This window comes from Rhea pennata, chromosome 22 (genome assembly GCF_028389875.1).
Source record: "Rhea pennata isolate bPtePen1 chromosome 22, bPtePen1.pri, whole genome shotgun sequence".
NCBI classification, from domain to species: domain Eukaryota; kingdom Metazoa; phylum Chordata; class Aves; order Rheiformes; family Rheidae; genus Rhea; species Rhea pennata.
Window position 1 is genome coordinate 2,993,271 of NC_084684.1, and position 19,930 is coordinate 3,013,200.

At 38.5% G+C, this 19,930-nt stretch overlaps 1 protein-coding gene across 3 annotated transcripts in view; it reads right to left on the bottom strand.

Annotated features, from left to right (window-relative positions):
- Window positions 1-18,955, bottom strand: part of TNFRSF8 (TNF receptor superfamily member 8) — a 29,862-nt gene extending 10,907 nt beyond the window's left edge. For 2 of the 3 annotated variants that reach the window (XM_062593595.1, XM_062593597.1), the window contains exons 1-3: window positions 12,302-12,391; window positions 3,840-3,930; window positions 134-256 (exon numbers count right to left, since the gene is read on the bottom strand). In XM_062593595.1, the coding sequence (XP_062449579.1) occupies window positions 134-256; window positions 3,840-3,930; window positions 12,302-12,388 (301 nt within the window). In that variant the 5' untranslated portion in view covers window positions 12,389-12,391. Of the gene's footprint in view, window positions 1-133; window positions 257-3,839; window positions 3,931-12,301; window positions 12,392-18,862 lie in introns of those variants that run through there. The other variant, XM_062593596.1, reaches the window with a different exon arrangement.
- Between the last annotated feature and the right edge of the window lie 975 nt (window positions 18,956-19,930).

The window sequence follows — 19,930 nt, forward strand, 5'->3', positions numbered from 1 at the left end:
TCTCTAAAACAGAAGCCAAGGATGGATAACTCTCCTGCTGAAAATACTACATAAATAAAATATAAGTGTGAATAAAATGTACAGACAGGATATCACGGTGTGAGGTATGTGTGAGGGAAAGCAAAGCAGCTACCTTTTGCACATGATACGCAAGCATCACATCGTGGCTTCTGGGATGCCTCATTTAGATATTGTTCAGGTCCACATCTCATGCAGTGATGTAGATCTGCAGGACATGCTTTCTTTTTAACATAGCCTGGAAGAAGAAAACCAAAATATGGAGGATACCCAGTCTGAAGTAGAGGAGACAACCATCCTAAAGTGTTAATGCATACTCATTCACCTGTTTCACATGCTACTGGTCTTCTCTTGGTATCTGTCACTTGGTTTCTCTAATATATTCTTGCCTTTCCTATTCAAGGGATTATATTTGTCCTGTTACAGTAACAGTACGCACGGTAACATCACAGTCATTCACTATGGATAACACCATAGTCCATATACTATGAATTGCTGCAGAACACTCACATGAGAAGTCATTTGCTGTGAGTTGAAAAAGACTGACAAATGTGCAGTGAGGGCAATCTTGTCCTGTTATTATTAAGTCATCAGACAACTGCTTTTGATATTTTTTTCCTGTCTATAGCAACTATACCCTGGTATTTTGTTATCTAAGGCATCACTTTTCCTTTCAAAAGCTTCCAGAATCTCCTAGGTGGACGTGGACTCATACAGGGAAACCTCCCAGTTCCCTTCCTTGTGTTATAGAATGGAAGGTGAGAAAACTGCAATTCTTACACTGTGCTCTATATCCTCCTAGCACATTTGTGTTAGATTGGTTTCCAAGCAGTACAGATAATTTTACAGTTGCCTTGGCAGTCATGAGTGAGATGATTGAATTTTACAGTTGTTTTCTTTTGAACATCTGAGGAAAGAACTCATTGTTCATGTACAAATTATACTACATGTGCATGTCTTTCTGATGCTGGGTATGTATGCTATACAGTTTCTCTGTGGACACCTCCAGTTCACTGGACTTATTGCTCACAATTTGAACACATACTGCCCTGAATCTCTCAGACCTTTAGTGTATGTGTAGCACATATGAGGTTAAGTGGTAGGCTGGAATGATCTTGATAGGTCCTTTCCAACCTAACTATGTTTATGTCCAGTAATCATTCTCCAGTGACAAGCTTTCAAAAGTATCCAGCAGACAAGCCAGGTAAAATAACCTGCTGGGATTATGGGGAAGGTTGGGACAGAAGCATTCCTAACATTTCAGCTCCTGAAGCAACACATCAGGTATTTTACCACTGACCATAATGCCAAGGAAATCAGAAGGTGCAGCAGTCAGCTCTGATCTTGTGACCTTGCTGGGAGATGGCAATAACTATCAGAAAGTAAAGAACAGTGGCAGTTGCAGGGGCAAGAAGAAAAGCTAAAGCAGCAACATAAACATAGGCAGAGTTGAGTATGTTACAGATGGCAAACAGCAGAGAAATAAAACCAAGTTTCAGCAAACAGCTTGCATTACCCAGTCAGAAAGGGTTAACAACAGGGAGGGGAAATCTGGCAGAAAAACAACCTGCCTATTAAGCATTTTGGTAAATACAATGCAGGAGTGCAGGTAAAAACAGCTATGCTATATTTAGCCCACTAAATACCACCAGACAAGCCTGAAACATATCTCTTCCACCCCCTCAAAACTACTTGTCTGAAATTATTGTTTTGAAGGTGAGGGCCGATTGCTGGAATGGTCTGAATCTCAACACTTCAACTACACGTTTATCTGAATGTGTGCCATTTCCCTCAACCCAATCTCCCAGAAGTTATTACTTCAGTTCTTTGAGATTTACTGCACATATGGGCAGAATGGGTGCTCCAGGTGCATTAGCTTTGAAGCTTGCCTACAGTGTCTTTTGGAGCTGTCCTCCTCGCAGCGCATTGGTAGGTCAGCATATAGATAAAAGCCTGAGCAGTAAGAATACCAGCTGCAACCTGTACAGAAATAATATACTGAAACTAAGTAGACAATGTGTTTTTCTTTGAGTATGTGCATTCATTCACTCTTGGGCAATTGCTGTTAACTGTGGGTGGGAAATTATCTGAGTGTTGATAGCAGCACTGTCCTGTGGAGCTGGATATCTGATTTACAGGCTAAAACAAAAACAAAACAAAAAAAATGGAAGTGAAGTGGAATAGTCAGCTTCTACATGAGTTGTTCTACCATACGCCATTATTCTCCACGAAAATCTCTGTTCCTCACCTCGAGAGGAGGGAAATGTTTTGTTCTGTGATGACAACAAGATAATGCTATCCCAGCATCCCATATATGAGGTCTCCTTTTACCTAGAGAAGAATAATACTTGAAAAGAGAAGTGGCAACTGTATTAATTGATTAGAACAATCTTTTGAGGTTTCCTTTGAAGCTTATCTTGAAATTTAGCTTGAAATTAACTTTGAAACAGAGGATGTGGCTTGCTTGTAGGTCAGTGGGCTCAGAGTGATAGCTATACATATGTGGGCTAGAATACCAGGGAGAGTAAAGCCAGGCTGCATCAAGAGTTTGGGATGCTCTGCTCTGATTAAAGGGCACTTTAAAAGAAATTTTTCTTTATAGTGAGCAGTTGAGTTAGTAGCAGATATGAACAGGTTACTACTTGAAGGAGCAGCGGAAGATTAAAAAAAGATTCTTACGAGCTCCTGTTGTGAAGGAAACCCTGGAAGATGTGAAGTGATGTCCAGGACTGACACATGAGGATGTGGCAACAAATTAGTTTCAGAAATATGCAGAGGTGAAATGTTCAAGAGATGCATCTCATCACAACCAGATGGAGATCACATGTCTGCTAGAGACCTTGCTATGACATTTGTCATTGTGGGAATTTTTTGAAAGTACAGCTTTGAAGAAGAACAGAGCCTATTTTCCTTGGATTAGTTCAAAATCAGCACCCTCCACACCTTTTTTTCTTTTACTGGAACAGCTTCTCTGTCCCTTGGCATTGTTTACTCTTACTTTTGAATGATTCTGATAGCGTGCTCAGGAATAGTGCGGGATGTGCCAGCGGTGACCCTGATATAACTTCATACAAATGCTAGTAAAGTAAGCACTAAACCTTTCTTTATTATTAGAACATCAATAAATGTCAAAACTTTCCTTTCAAAAAGAAAAAGAAAAGGAAACATTTCTAAAACAAGAAATGGGTGATGGTGAAATATCACAAAATGCCCCACCCACTGAGGGGCTTTTTGGCCAATAGGGGGAGTTTCTGACATTTCCAGAACTCCTCTCACCAAGGTATTTCCTGCTTCTGACCTCATGCCTTTGAGTCATGGCTAGCTTCCGACAAAATTTATTGTGTCCCCTGAAAAGGGGTTGTTCCCCTTCTCGTGCAAGACGTTGTCTGAACTGTTTTGACTATGAGGATAATGGCAGATTTTCCACATCATCTTTATATAATTTGTGTGTCTAATCAGAAACAAATTCAGCCTCATAATTTCACTGATCTATTTCATGCTCTGAGACAAGTGGAAATGAATCCTTAGATCTGTCTACTTCTAGTTATTTCCGAGTGCCAAGTCTACCAATAAAAAATACATGCAAATACATACAAAACTCTAGCAAGTTTGCATTCTTATTTGCATTTTATAGCTTCTCTGCATACAGACTGAACAAGGAACAAGGCACTGGAAAACCAAATTCATATCTGGATCCATACCGGAGAGTCATTCATGAAACTGCATTTTTCTTCAGGGTCAAAACGCAAGCCTGCTTATGGCTCCTAGTATATCTACCAGAAAGCCTCACATTAAATTGACTGCATTATGAACATACTGACCTGGGGGACACTGGTAACAGCAGCTTCGTAAAGTTTCATCATAGAACCAGTTCTCCAGTGCGTTACAGGAATGAGATGGAGTTAATGATGTCTAGAAATTTAAAGAGACCAAAGACACAATTAGAAAACATTTACTGCTGTATGAGGGTAGATCCCAGTATCCTGTCGTTAGTGGTGATGGTTGCAAATGGTAAGAGAAAGTCTACAACTTTTTGAAAATCCATGTATCTTAAAAGCAACTAGATTATTAACGTACATAAACTTGAGCAAAACTGCAATATTCAATATATTTAGCAATGATTCAGTATGTATCTTTACTCAGTAGGCTCTTTTTTCTGAATATGATTCAAACATAGGATCAGAATACTGTAGTCCAACCTGTGCATCGAGCATTTCAGCAGTCAGAAGCCAAATCTTTGTTTCATACAATAAAATTCATACAATTGCCCTACAAAAAATGGTTTTCAACCCAAAGCTCCAGACACCCTTTGGAACCTAGCTGCAGGTCCAGTCAAGATCATCAGGAAATGCTTGCCTATATATTAGATTAGTTTGCACCTTCACTAGAAATCTTGTAGTAGTTAGAAAATCAAAAAAGGCTAAAAATTGCAGTCCCAAAATCACTGCATCTTAAAGTTAAGGATTTTGTAGAAAAGAAAATATAGAATTACTACACCTCTATAACAGATTTTGAGCTCTCTGTACGCTAGAATAAGAGGTGGTGACATAGTAAACACTGTCTAAATCTCATCAGATTATAATCCATAATTATTTGAACTAATAGCTAATTCTATATTATTTCTACACATCCATACTGTGAAATCTGTTTTCACAGTTCTCCATTTGTTCACATTACTGTGTCTAGCTGCCTGTACACCATTTATCAATGTAGCACACAAGTCTCTGTTATTCATGTGATCATAATTCTTGAATTTAACAACCTGAACATATGTCTATTGTAGAACAACGAATGTTTTACTTATAATTTGGGGACAAATGCTTACAAGTAGTTTTTGGCCTGAAAGAGATGCCACAAATTCTTATTCACATAATGAAGCCTTTATTTGAATAACTAAATCCATTTATCTTGTGAGTAAAGGTTTTCAAGAACCATCTTTGATTTGACAACATCACTGATGCTTGTTTAGACAAAAAAAAATGTTCTGATATTAGCTTAGGAAAAAGACTCAGCTATGAATTATACCAAGAAGCAGATAATAGACTGCACTTCTGCATGGCGGAGGCCACTACACACTCTGGGAATTTACAGTGCTACAGGTTTTCTGATAAGAAAATCAGATTTTTGAAATTGGCATCTCCCCTAATAAGCCCCTAAAAATGTTATTTGAATTTCATTTTGAGTATTTGCTAGAAGATATTACTGGCAACTTTTTGTAGAGAGACTGAATCAGCAGATTACCCAGAGATTTTCCCATATGATAATGCTAGAGCAGTTAACAAAGATTTCAAGAAACCTACAACCTGTTTTCTGCAGGTGAATTTCCCATTGCTGTTAGAAATAAAATCTGTAATTTTCTACTGCCTTTGTATACAGTGCAGAAACTTAATAGCCAGTTAATCTCACAACCATATTCTGCTGTTCTTTTCATGGTGGGAGCACAAAAATTAATAGTTAAATAACTTGTTCAAGGTTACATCAGAGAACTGGAGTTTTTAATCAATGCAGAAATTAACAAAAGGACTAGAAATAGAAACATCTTGAAACCATTAAAATTCATCCAGCTCCAGTAATAGAACTAAAAAATCCTGCCTGACACATTTCTGCACTAACCACTAGGCCACATAGCCTCTCTATAAAGCATTTTTTCTAGTTTACTGTATAGAGGAAATAGCAGATGTCTCCCTCAACCTGACTCAAATCAAGTTTACAAATGTGTAGCATGTATTTTTCTTTTCTGAAGAGAGAGCCTTAGACTGTAGAAAAAGGAAGTGGAACCTCCTTGCATCTATGTGGAGGAGCACCCTGGTTAGCCAGTCACTCTAAAGCTAAATTAAATAACAGGAAATGACACAATGAGGTCAGTCACTTAGACAAGGAGTCATTCAGCAGTCACTTCAGTGATATGGAGTGGATTGAGTTTTATAAAGAAAATTTAAGAAATGACAGCAGCCTAGCTATATCTAAGTTTCCTGGATTAATTTCTCTGTAAGATCTCTAGGAAGTTGCCACATAAATCTGATTCTTTCTTCCTGGTTCTCCTGTGTAACTAACTCTGGCTGCAAATGATGCTGAATTTTAAATCAGGAAAGGAACAAAATTCTTGAATAATTTATGCAAAATATAAGCATACATCTTATTTAATTGCCTCTTCTTGGGTTTAAATAAAGGAATAGTTCTTATCTATAAGTGCAAGGAAGGGGCTGCTTTTTAAAAAGCAATTTTGTTTGAAATATCAAAATCATAAGGTTAGTACCAAATTCTGTCCAAAGTTTCAATGATGCAAATCCTGATTATTTGCCTTAATGCTAGTTGTATGATAAATTACTGCAAGTTATGCATAAATACTACATAAATTATGAAAATACATGCAAGTACTCAAATGTATTTTTTTTCTTTCCACAAGAGGGCAGCTAGATACTACAATCATCTATACACTATATGAAATCTGCAGCCTCACAGTAAACGCAGCTTCCAAGAACCCAGTTAAGAGCACACCACTGCAGCACCCTTTACTGTTCACTGATCCAAGTCCAAGATGCTCTACTGAAAAAAGAAAAAGTCATTTTAACAAATCATTGACACAGTTTCTATGGCTGAGAAACAGCCTACTGAAGACCCTACTATTTCTAATTCATAGCTACCCACAAAATATACTATTTCTAATTCATAGCTACCCACAAAATATCTTAAAGAGTTCACCATCTGTGCAGTTGGCTTGTTTCAAGAGCACAAAACCTACTGTGGTTCCTTTCAGTGATAAACAATGTACGTTTCATGCTCTGCATCATTCATTGGCTCCCCATTCTGTTTTTTTTTTTTTTTTTCCTCTCTCCAAATCCTAAAGCTATTTGGTTCCTATTGAGACTGGTACAGGCTGTACAATGATGCAAAGCTCTGACCTTAAACTAGGCAGAAAGGTGGACCCTTTGTAGAGAGTATAGCTTATGTTAATGACATTAGTATAAACAAAGCCCCAAAGGGGGAAGACAATTGTCACTAAAACCTACATGGGTTTTGCTTTTCTAATACATACCAGGCTTTTCATGAGCACAATTCTAAGATTTCATGCATCCAAGCTAACAAGAAAGAAAAAATAAATAAATAAATAAAGAAAGAAAGAAAGAAAGAAAGAGAGAAGGAAAAGAAAGCTTGTAGTAAGAACCCACAAACCTCCTTCAAGTTTGCGTGGCACTGAAGCAAATAGGTGCCGAAAGGCAAAGCACGTATCTTGCAAAAAGGGCAGAGTTGAAGGACTAAGGTCTCAAAATATTGCAAGTCTTTCGAAAAATTACGGTGCCAACTAATTTTCTGCAGAAGTCTGATCAGGCTATTTTTGGGGAGAGGGTGAAGGGGTGACAGACATACAAGGATAATCTAATTGTTTCCTTTTTTCTGTCTGTATGTAATGAATATCAGGGTAATAAATGAACTAAAACAAACGATAACCAAAGATAGGGGGTAAAGAGGGAACAAATATATGCATTATTAGTGGGTAGCAGTAGGCCTGAACTGAGGTAATTTACACGCTCAATAGATGAAGGTGTGAACTACCTCAGCTTTACCACCTGCAACTACTCTACCAACATGTAAAATACTACCTCCTACACCTCATCTCAAATTAGGGTGCAAGTTTGCAGTAAATCATTCTCTTGTCTGTCTTTTTTTTTTTTGGGGGGGGGGGAGGAGGGGAAGGAGGCTTAGTATTTCCAGTTAGGAGGAGATTGCTGAAAATAATTCCTTTCTACCTTTAAAGTGTGGTTTGGGGATAGAAACAGAAAATGGGTAAAGCAGCTGAGCCGTACCACGCAGCCTGATAGAAGTGATGACTAAGACTCTTAAAAATTCAACTAATTTGTTCCTCTAGAAACAATCTCCCTATGTATTCAAACTCTCAGTTAAATTTGACTTTCAGTGTCCTGTGTTTTGTGTATCTTGTAACATGGCAGAGAGACTTGCTGAATTATCTCTACATGTACTGGACAGAAAGAGTAAACCTTTCTTGATGTCCATTTGTAACCGTTAAAACCTGAGCATGCTGCCTTTAACACACAGGTGAGTTAATGAAAATGTACTTAACTTTTACTTTGAAGGAAAAAGAGAGCTAGACATCTATCATTATCAGTTGGATTTATAATGGCTTATCACAGGGCAGAGTTCATTTCTTAGCAATCCCTTTCTCCCTCTCTCTAGCTACTGTCCATAAAACTTACACTGAACCATAAAAGTATAACTTCAGGTAATCTTTTTACTGGAATTAGTATATTTTTTTCTACTTGGAACATTTTTTCCAAGTATATAGTCTGTGTGTAGAGGCCCACAGGAAAGAAAGTAGTAAGAAATCATCTATCTATCGTGTTGGTCTTATTTCCTGTCTCCAATAAACTTATCGAAATTGTCAAGTAGACAGTGAGAGAAGATTCACTTAATCATTTTTGCCCCTTACTGCTTAATTTGTAGGGACGGATTCTTGTGTGAGAACTTTCACTTCTGCCCAATGCCCTCCTCCTCTTCCTTGAATGTCTAGAAACACTGAGGAGTGTGGTATAATTCATACACATCAGTAACTAGCATCTGGCTTTGCTTCATCAAAGAAATCTCTGATAAGCTTTACAAAACAAACTCAAGTTACTCTCCTCATCTCTACAAGGAACAGAATGAAATGCAGTAAACTCAAAATCTTGTTTTAATTAATATTCAAAGTATTCTTCTCCTTTCATGTCTTGCCTGTCCCTCCTTCCTTAAGTTTCTCATCTGAATCTCAAAACAGAAACAGAACTCAGTATTTTTGGTCAGGAAAATGCAAAGGCTTAACACAATTTCACTTTTTAATGCAGTTTCTGTACCATTTGCTAGTGTTCACTGAAAGAGATAGAAGCAATATATTGTACCTTTCCCTGTCCTCTCTCCAAAAGACCATCCAATCTCAATGAAGAAACCTCAACTTCATCTGAATGACATACAATATTGACTGAATCTCAAACGAAAAATATTTAACTATGCACCTTCAACCTTTCAAATCTTTATCCCCTACCTAGCTTATACCTGTGGCCTAGAAGTAAACATAACCAGCAACAAAAAAAGCAGACTTTACCTCCATGACTTCTGACAGCTCTGTTAATTAATATGTATTGTAATAGGACTTTAACATTGAAGGAAGATCACAGCAGTATTGAGGAGTGGGGGCGAGGAATCCAGGTATGGTGGAGAACAGGTCTTTGTCTTTCACCCTGAATCAGAGGAAGCTCTGAATGGATGGGTTTTTGCTAAGAGTGAACTAACACTGTGGAAATACGGGTCTATTATAGCTATGCTAATCCAGTGACTTGTTGCCTTCACAGAGTGCAATCTTACTTCCCCGCTCAACTTGTACCCACATGTTCCTTCCCCTCTACCTGTTTGATAAGGATAGAGCAACTATGTGTCCGAAGGATGAATTAGTTCTAGGAGCTGATCCGATCAAAACATCCGCTTTCTGAATTTGTGAAGTTGCAACTTCAGTGGGTTATTGCACTGAAACAACTCATCCTGTGGCTCCACAATTACTTATTTCAGTGTAAGAGAGCTGGTGTCTCTGCGTGGCCATGAACAGGGTCTCCCCTCTGTGTGACAGTTCTCTGTTGACTAGCTCAGTCGTAATGTGAAGCCGCTTAGGCGTTATTTCTGTATCTATATACTATATTAGAATTGATTTGATCTTGACTGCACTTGGAGACACAACGTAGAGGTGATGCTGCTTTATGCAAGCTATGGCAGAACAGACAAGTATTTAAACTAGTAAGAAGCTAAGGTAGCGTAGTAAACAATCCCTGGTGAGCTGAAAGCCTGTCGCAACAAAATTAATCTGTCCACATTCTTCAACAAACTTAAACAAGACATAAGTTTATATCAGTTCAATATTTTGCTTTGGTTTTTGATCTACTACGAGGACTTCTCAAACTGGATTTAGTATAGAGACTGAATTTCACTAATCTTTTTCTCCTTGCAGTCAACGAAAGGTTTTTCACAGCTCATGTCATGTTGGGACTCTTCTATGACAGGATAGCTGGGGATCCCTTGCACTTTCAGTGACCTGACAGACCAACATATTTTTTTTAAGCATTGCAGGCCAAGACTCAATTTTAAATAAGACAAACATGTATTTGATAGAGAGCATCTGGAGGTTTTAGTGTTTGTTTTCAATAATTTATTTTAGAAAATAGGGTCTTGGTAGCTCTTCTCACTATCCTTTTAGCTACAAATACATTTGCTATCCCAGTTTAAATAATGGCCATTACAAAGACGGTGTTGAATTCAGTGAACTAATCTTCAATTCAGTCAGGACAAGGTTTGACTCATTCATTTATAGGCTTCTGATCTCATAGAGAAAAAGTGATGGTGAGGCAGAGTAAGAAACTAGCTTGCCACAAATGAGCTGTAAGTCAGGAAGAAAGCATATTACAGTAACAAAAAAAAAAAAAAAAAAAAAAAAAAAAAGAAAAAAAAAAAAAACTTCTACCAGCATTGGCTGTTCTAGAACTGACTAAAGTTGTAGCAGAATAGTTGACTCCCTTTCAAGCTTCTATCAAAATTCTGATACTATTAAAGATAGAGGCTGATAATCTAAGACCTTACGTAGTTAATTTTCATCTGTTTGATAGTAGAGACATTATTAAGTGAGAAGTAACTGAATACTAAAACAAACTCCAAACCATAGACTGAAGTGCAGAGGAATATAGTTCAAAATACAACCAATAAGGTGTTATTTGTTCACATTAAGCAGTATCACTGCTTTTGCTGCTACTGGAAAACAAAAGACTGCTGTGACAGACAATACAGAAACACAATGAAAAGCCAATTATTTATTCCAGCAAGATCTAAGTATGTATTCTAGGTAACTAATGATTTTGCAGCAACTCTGAATGTTGACAAGGATTAGAAAAACATAAATTTCTCTATCTCTTGTGAACAAAACACCAAAGGGATGACAAATAGCAAAAATACCATCTTTTTTTCTAATGCCTTTCCCTCAAAGCAGTTTGCATGCACTAGACCAGACATGCTTATCTGAGTGACCCCCTAAGTATTCCTCAAGTGAGGACTGCAAACTCTAGTCCTATAGAATAGAGAAATCACTGTACTTCAGGAAGGAGATGGTGGCAGGGCAGATAATCAGGGCAAAGTAGAGCAAACTTGCAATGTGGGAGGGGAATTTACAGCTACAGACACCAGGGAAAACTCCTACTCTTACCAAAAGCCAGGAGGATCTTTTTCAAATGTCTGTGAAGACAATGCAGGACATGGTTATTTTCAAAGATCTAATCCAATTAGAGTCAGTCTCCTGGCAGCCCAAGTAACACCCAATATCATTCATTTACAATGTACAGACTGGTATCTCAAGTTGACACATGCTAATATTTCCACTGCCAGGAAGAATAGCCAATCTCAGGAATGAATTCAGTGTGCAATTGATCCCTACTTAACTCTACCTATGCAAAGATCTTCTGTGACTTTGTTCTTTTTGTACACATGCATAAGTGTCATCCAGAGGAATTACCTGGATTTATGCCAGGCACTGAGTGCTCACTACCACATAATCCATGGGGAGAGGGGGAAATAAGCTGCAAGAACTGATATGATCTGAGCAGAGAGTCAGGTTGCATCTACAGCATCAGCTGAGTAGGGAACTAGGGAATTCGATGCAGAAATCCTGGCTCTTTCATGAGGAAATCAATATCAAAAGGGTGGGTGATTGTAAAGAGGAAGGTGTTTTATTGCTTTGTTTGCCTTTACGTTTTTTATTTTGCCAAATTAGACTCACACCAGCCAAGCTCTGCAAGGAACCATCTTGTCAGACAGCACCTGGCCACCCAGGCAAAGATAAAAGCCACTCACTCCAAGCAAATGAGAGCAAGCTCTCTCCCCCTCCCACAAATCTGTCCTTATTCCCTCCCTGTGATGTGCCTGGAGGTGCAGTAACACCATCAATGCCAACAAAAAGATGTGGACCACGGCTCATACCCCCCCCCCATCCCAGCCCCCCCCCCCCCGGCTCCTGCCTGCCGAGTTTCCAGAAAAACTCTCTCAGCTGCTCTGTGCTGAGACAGCTCTCCTTTACACCTTTATCGCACTGCATTGCATTAAACCTGCCTGCACGGAGCTCCTGCAGGCGCCCACTGCCATGCACAGCCAGCTGGTGGGTGGAATCACCCCGCAGCCCAGGGAGTCCCCAGACCGCCCCAGCCCCCCATGGGCACAGGGGCATGCTGCGGGGCTGCTGGTTCCTGGAGCTGCCCTGTCTTACCTGCGGGGCTGCCTGGATGTCCTGAAGAAGTAGTAGGAGCCACAGCCCCAGGACCAGGCTGCGGGCAGCCATCTGTGACAGCAGCATTAATTCTCATCAGCTCCTAGTATTGCAGGTCAGGGAGCCGGTCTGCTCCTCTCAGACGGGACCTAGAGGGCACACCTGGGGTCTGGCCCAGCCTCACTTGTCGTCATGGGGCTCTGCTCACTCAGCCCAGAGCTGCTCCAGCCATTCAAGAGGCGGGGGCGGCAGGCTTTGAGACTCAGTCAAGCTGAGAAAACAATTTTGAGGGAAGGGGGGAGGCGCCCAAAAAAGAAAACAAAACAAAACAAAAAACTGCATCAATCACTAGTCCCAGAGCTGGCAGGTTTCTGCAAGTTGGCTGCGTGTGTCGAGGCTGTCAGCCGAGGAACACGGCTGGCTGTAGAGAAACACGGGGCCCTGAGTCATATAGGCTGCTCTCAGAAAGCACTTCACCACCCCAAAGCCTTGGTCAGGCATGACTCCAAGCCCTGCCCTGTCCATTTGCCACGCTCTGAGAGCTGCAACCAAGCCTCAAGAGAGTTCCCAGTAAGAAACACACTCATTTTTTCAACACAGTCATTTTACTCCTGTTTGAATGAGTGTGTGAACTCTCACAGCCACATGGGGCAACTCTGCCAAGGATTAGACTTTACATGTTGTCAGTTAAATACTCACATACCACAAGCGTCCTCTTGAGAATCCTTCTTTTTCCTTTCAACTCCATTTGAAACCAACTCCTGTTGCTGACAATCGTCCTTTGGACTGTCACCTGTTGTTTTGCTTGCTTATACTGGATAACATTTTGTAGCTCTGATGCCTGCAAAGATTTCAGTTGCTTTAAAGTGTCACCCAGCTTTCTTCCCTGCCCTAAAAGTTTTGACAGAAGTAAAAGTTTGCCACTTCAAAAAGGACAGACTGTCTTGAAAACCACTCTGAGGTGCTTAGGAAAATAATGAGAATTTGTGTTCTCATACTCATGTTTTGAAGAAGAAAAAAGATTGAAGTAGGATAAACCATCATTTTATTAAAGACCCACAGCTACCTCACTTACACTATGACAGAGTACCAAAAGACAAGGGGTTTCTGGGACAGTGTTCCACAGGGATCCTGGAATGATGTCACTATCTTCTAATTCATACCTGTAACCCTTTTCTTTTCAATCCACAGCCTTTTTCTCCAGAATCCCATCTTATTAAAGAAAAATCATATTTTGCCTACCATGTATTTGATGCATACTTTTAAATTCAACCTCCTTCCATCACTCTGTCAGCTTATTTTTCAGCTTCTAAATTCTCTAGCTATAAAAGCTGATTGTGGTAGACATGCTTTACAGATAAAAGACAAGCTAAGCATCTGAGTGTCCAAATATTACATTCTTGTTTTTCCTATCTAATTAAAAAATCAGCTGGAAAATGTCTTTATCTGGTACTGTAAGATGCTATTAGGCAATTTTCCTGATTTATGAAGTGCTGTTTTAAATGGCACAGAACCAGGGGAACTGGAGAACGGTTTGTCTTTTCTTTTTCTTCTTTTTCTTTTTTTTTTCTAATTAGCTTTTATCAATAGCAAGGAACACAACATAACTTAAAGACTATCACACACCTGATCTAACCTCTCTCAGTTATACTACTGAGGTTAATATATCTGATAACAAAAATTCCCAAACAATAAAGAATATGAGTATAAAAAGCATATGTAGAAGACTTTCCCAGGACTAACAACACAGAGGGGTTTTGGCCTGTTTTACAAAAGAAATAAGACTAAAATGAGTACACTGAACATTTTTTGTACATTCATGCATTATCTCCTTTTTAACAACTTGTGTTTCTAATTTTTTAACTCATCAGACAACTACACCAAATTTGGTTGAAGATGCAATGTCATTAAGTTTTATAAAGTTTCATAGAAACAGATGACCAGGATAAAGAGGAAAGCTTCTAGTCATGCCCTCCTTGAGGGAAAGGCTGCAGTGGGAGCTCAGTGTTCCTTAGACAAGAGAGAATCCATTCAACATAGCCAAAAAGAAACTAGGCTTCACAGCTGCCATTGCTTAGAACTCGTTGTTCTTAAATTCATTTCTTGATTGAATTATGTAGCATAAAAGGATGGGAAGTTGAAAGCACTCATTGTTCCTGATGGCTTTTGGAAAAGCTTTACATCATACAATGCTATTACAAGTCTATAATAAAACCAAAAGCAATGAAGAGGATGTGCTTAATAAGAATGTTCCAACCTGTATGCATTTTAACTAAATGCAGTAATTTTAAATTTGTTTTGATTTCATTCAAATACAATGAAAGGGGCTTTCCAAAAGCAGCCATATCAGGAATGGGAAGAAGTACCTCTGTTTTAAAACAAACCCATGCTATCATTCTCAAAATATTGCCTGGATTTTCTAAAAGATAATCCTCCATTTTAATATAAAAGAATATAGTAACATAAATAATATAATAAAACAGAAAAGTAGAAACAAGCAAATCAACCCCCCATTTCTACGCCATTCCATAAGGGAACAATGTCTAATGGAAGAAAAAAAAAAAAAAAAAAAAGTCGTCTCTTTAGGAGCATGCTATTATTATGATATTATTATTAATAATGCTTATTTGATGACAAGTATCCAACATTAACATCTGAATCTCCTTTTGTTTTAGGTGTTAAAGGCAGCAATGCTCAAAAGACAAGGGTGCTTGCCATTTTCTATTTTAGCTAAATGCTTAGCTTGGCTCATGCTTAGCTAATTTTTACGCCGGGTATCTGATCTGTGTTGACCATGTGTGTGTGCTGGGAAGAGCTGAAGTGGAAGGGATTAGTGAAAGTTCTGTAAATCAGCAATTCCCTGTGTCATTTGATGATACCTGGAGCAAAAGAATGCAGAGAACCAGCTAAGTTGTGAAGAAAAGAGTTTAACACATGCCCAAGAAATTACTTCAGTATTGTCCATTCATTGTGATGCATACCGCGGGAGTCTAGCAGATCAAGTAGTAATAGAATATTGTAGAAGCAGCACTGTAATACACATGGCCAAGTAAAAGTACTTGTGACATCTTCTAATTCTGAAGTGGCTAATTTTAGCATTATATTGTATTTTTAGTAATAGTTCCTTGTGTTTGTATGCCTGGTTAATATATAGCTAGCTGTATTGGCTAGAAGACCATTAAGAGAAGCATCCTCCTAATCACTGTCAAACAGATATAATGAGACCACTGAAAGAACACATATTAAAATGACCTAGTCTAAAATTTGTATGAATGTCCACTCGTGTTGCTATTTAGAGTATCATGATATGCCAACGTAAATCATTGAAGTGTTGCTACTTACCTAGATGAAACAAAATCAGACCCTAAAAGTTCACTAGAAGTCTCAGTAGTACCAAAGGGACTGTCACTGGAACATATGCTATAGGAAGTACAGGTAAAGGCTAGAACTCTTAACTCATTAGAAAAGAAGAAAAATGAAAGTATTTACTGTAATGTAAAACAAAGAATCTCAGGTTTAAAGGAAGGAAAGCAACTAGTCAACAAGAATTAATTTCTTGACACCTCCCTCCTTGCTCTGTTTACCCATTTTAGTCACTGGAGAGCTTTCTTTCTGAGGATCTTGAAAAGTGACACTATGGTATCAACATATAGTGAGGGCATTCAGGATTCCAATTAGTTGAGGCACTATACATGAAGCCAACATACTAAACTTCTCTGGAAATCATTCAGAAGCCCAAAGAGGACAAAGGGGAGGTCAACACTGGTGCATTGTGAGTTCTTTGAGAAACACCACTTAGTAAGCAAGCAACTCAATTTTGAACTTGTTTGAATGTGTTTTTTTTTTTAAAAAAAAAAAAGTTTCATTTAGGTCAAGCAGGCCTCAGATTTGCTAGATTCCATAACTCTGTGCCACTCTGATTCTGATGTTAATTTTGTGGCACACACATTTCCCTTAATCTTAGTATTAAATATTTATCAGTCCATTTAATTATGTCCCATTGATCAAGCCACCATGCTATACATTATATGCCTTGCAGGCACTCTTGATAACATGATCTACAGAGCTATACTGATTTAGCAATTTACCTTCACACATTTGTCCACTGTGATCAGCAAAGACAACAGTATGGAGCTCTTGCTGTATACTGTTAAAAGGTAGCTACAACTTAAAACAGGAGTTCCCAGTAGGAAAAATCTGGTTGTAATCTGCTCAGGCCATAACAAAATCCTAATATGTAGGGGAAATCCCAAGTCATTTCAGTTACTGTAGTTTCTGGTTGATGGACATTCTCAGAGAGTTTTGTTCTCTAGTAAAAGTAATAGAAAAAGAAATCAACTTCCTTGCTTCATATAAAGTTTCACAAACACGCAAACTAGCACTCTAAAATAAAAGAACAGACTAGTTCTCATTTGTTTGCAACTCGGGACTTTTGCCTCAATCAGCTGTGCTCTTGTTGAGCACAGAGAATTTCTTAGCAATTACTGAACAACCAACGGAAGGAGATGCATCCTGGTCTTTGTTCCCAAAGAACTCTATAGTTACTTTTTTATTACAAAATATAATGTCAAAAAGTACCTATGTGAAACAGCCATTTCCTGACTGCAAAAATCTTAGAAATGCTGCCAATATTAATTGTTCTTGATGACTCTAAGCCTGCCAACATAGTTGTTGGAATAATTTTCCAGAAAGCAGAAGACCTAGTATATTTGGGAAAAAGGAATCTTCACATCTGATTTTAGTCTTACTGCAAGAAGTCTTGTTTCAACCAAGGTCCATAAACTCTTATACACAAAGCCCATAGACTCTGTTCATGCTCCCTAGTTTTCTTTGTAGTTACTTCCACCGGAATGTCTCCTGACTTTAAATAGTACAATATATGGTAGCGCTACATTCTTGCCATCTTGAAGTAGCAAAGTCACTTTTTGTAATTGCTATACTTAAAAGGCTAGTCTCTGCAAGTGTAACTCTACACTTCTGCTACCAGAAATTTGGATGTAGAGTTTATATGCAAAACTAGATATGATGACATGTCTGCCATTTTATTTGCTTTTTGATTGGGTTGAGTCATTCAGAGCTTTGATCGAAACAATAATTTAAATAGTTAAAATATGCGTCAGACTGACCATCTGAACAATAATGATAACAGGAGTTTATTTTCAGCTACGTTTCTTTCACAAAGGTCATTTACATAAAATTGGTGTGGATAACAGAATCTTATTACCCTATATTTGTCCTCTCAACTAATAATACTACCTTAATACAGAAATAACTAATATTCTGAAAAAAAAGAATCTTTGTGAAAGGGTTTTTTTTTTCTAGTGCACAGTAACTTCAAAACCAAAGTACATTTTGAGTCAGACTGAAAAATGAGAAGAGCTGACAGAGAACTGTATGTGATTAGGAAAAACTCAGCTTCCATGAAAGAAACCAAAACCATATCACAGAATTACTACGCCCACAGGCTGGCTGAGAGACACACGACCTTAGAAGAAAGATCACATCATGTCTGTACTTTCAGTAATTCTGACTACAGCTTCTGGAAGAGAATGGCAGATTTACATGTCATTCTCCACAGAGAAAATCCTTGACAGAGATTTTATTATTTATTTGTTTTATGTCCTTCCTCCTATATCTTGCTAGAAATGGAGAAGCTCAAGGGTGTATCCTCAGAAATCCAAATGGATAGCCACTTGATAATTAGAGCTGTAAAGAAAGCTGTGGGTTGCAAAGATCAGCCAGATTTTGATATCACATGAAGACTGGGGCCTTTTAGAAGTCCTTCATGCCCTCTCTTCCTTTCATGCTTCTCTAGCTGTGTTTTAATTTAATGCAGAAGTATTTTCTGCTGCTCTTGTTTGTTGGAATAATCATACTGCTAACTTAAAATGACCCACAACAGCATTAATTGTTTTGGGCTCCTCTTCCCACGCCCAAGCCATAACACTGATGGAAATTAATTCACAAGCACCAGCTTTGAGTTTGGCTTGGTCTTACTTCATGTCAAAGTCTGGTCTGGAGTTTATAAAGCTCATTGTTTTCCCTCCCTAAATACAAACTGCAGGAAGGCTTCTGTGAAACCATCAGTTATATGAAAGGACCGGTAAAAAGCAGAAAAGTACATACTTGCCTTAAAGCTATCAACTTTCTAGATGTACAGAACGTCCATCCAGAGAATTCTTCTGGTTTCCTCTGTACAAGAAAAACATGGAACTACTGAAGAGTCTCCAGCATAGGACTACAAAGTTGATCAGAGGAGTGGAGAGCACTCGCCTATGAGGAAAGGCTGCAAGAGCTGGGCCTATTTAGCCTGGAGAAGAGAAGACTGAGGGGGGATCTTACTAACATCTACAAATACCTTAAGGGAGCATGTCAAAAAGATGAGCTCAGACTTTTTCCAGTGGTGCCAACTGATAGGACAAGAGGCATTGGGCAAAAACTGAAGCCCAGGAAGTTCCAAATATAAGGAAAAAAAATCTATACTGTGAGAGTGACAGCGCACTAATAGCTTGCCTGAAGAGGTTGTGGAGTCTCTTTCTCTAGGAGATATTCAAAACCTACCTGGATGCAATCCTGTCCAATGTGCTCTAGGTGACCCTGCTTGAGCAGGGGGGTTGGACTAGACGATCACCAGAGGTCCCTTCTAACCTCAACCATTCTGTGTGATTCTGTAATAAAAAGCAGCAAGTTCAAATTCACACTTTGTTTATTTCATAATTTCCTCTACCTCAGGTTATGTTTTGAACAAGTCATAATTACAGTCAAATAAGTTTGTTCAAGGTTTACATTATTTGATTTTGACTGTATAAATAGCTATTCTTTGTGGTTTTGTTATTGGCATTATCTGGCACATAAAAGATCTTGTTTTTCAGCTGCCTACAAGGTGGTCAAATTTTGAAATGTTCAAGCAGAACATTGAAAAGGCGGACAATTGCCTCAATCCCAACTCTAGCATTCCCCTAGTAGAGGACAGCTCTTGTGTCAGGAATGCACCTTTTGAGAAAGTCTATCCAAATCCGAATAAGTTAAAGCCTCAAAAAATACTAGCTTCCCTAACCTCGATGGTGATTTTTTTTTTTTTTGAGTAGTTAAATCTCTAGCAAATCAATTCTCACTAAGCATTCTTGAGTCTCTCACAGCTGCTAAAGCTGCCTGCAGTGCAATCATTGTGTTCCAACCTGAGGTTTCAGGAGCAAAAACAGACTTTCTCTATAGCAATTTCTCCTCACCAGGATGTGACCAGGAACTGGAACCAAGAAGAGGAAGCATCTCTCTTTTGCACTCAAGGAGATCTTCATGCTAAAGTTTTGAAGGGTGCCACATAATTCATTTAGAGAGGACAAACATAATCAATTGGAAGAATGAAAATGCTTAGACTGGAAGAAACTCACAAGAGCTGGAGAGGAAATATCAGCTCACTAGGGAGGAAGAGAGCTGATGAGAGAAGCTTGAATTGACTGGATAACACAATTAAGAACTGTATTAGAGGGAGTGGGCATACGCAAAGAAATTTTAAAGATAGCTTTTCTTAAATTTTGAGTATTTGACTTAGCACCTTTAATGGTGTTCTTGTACTCCAGTGTAGATGTTTCGTTCAAGATTCACTTATTCATTAAAACTGAAATCTTA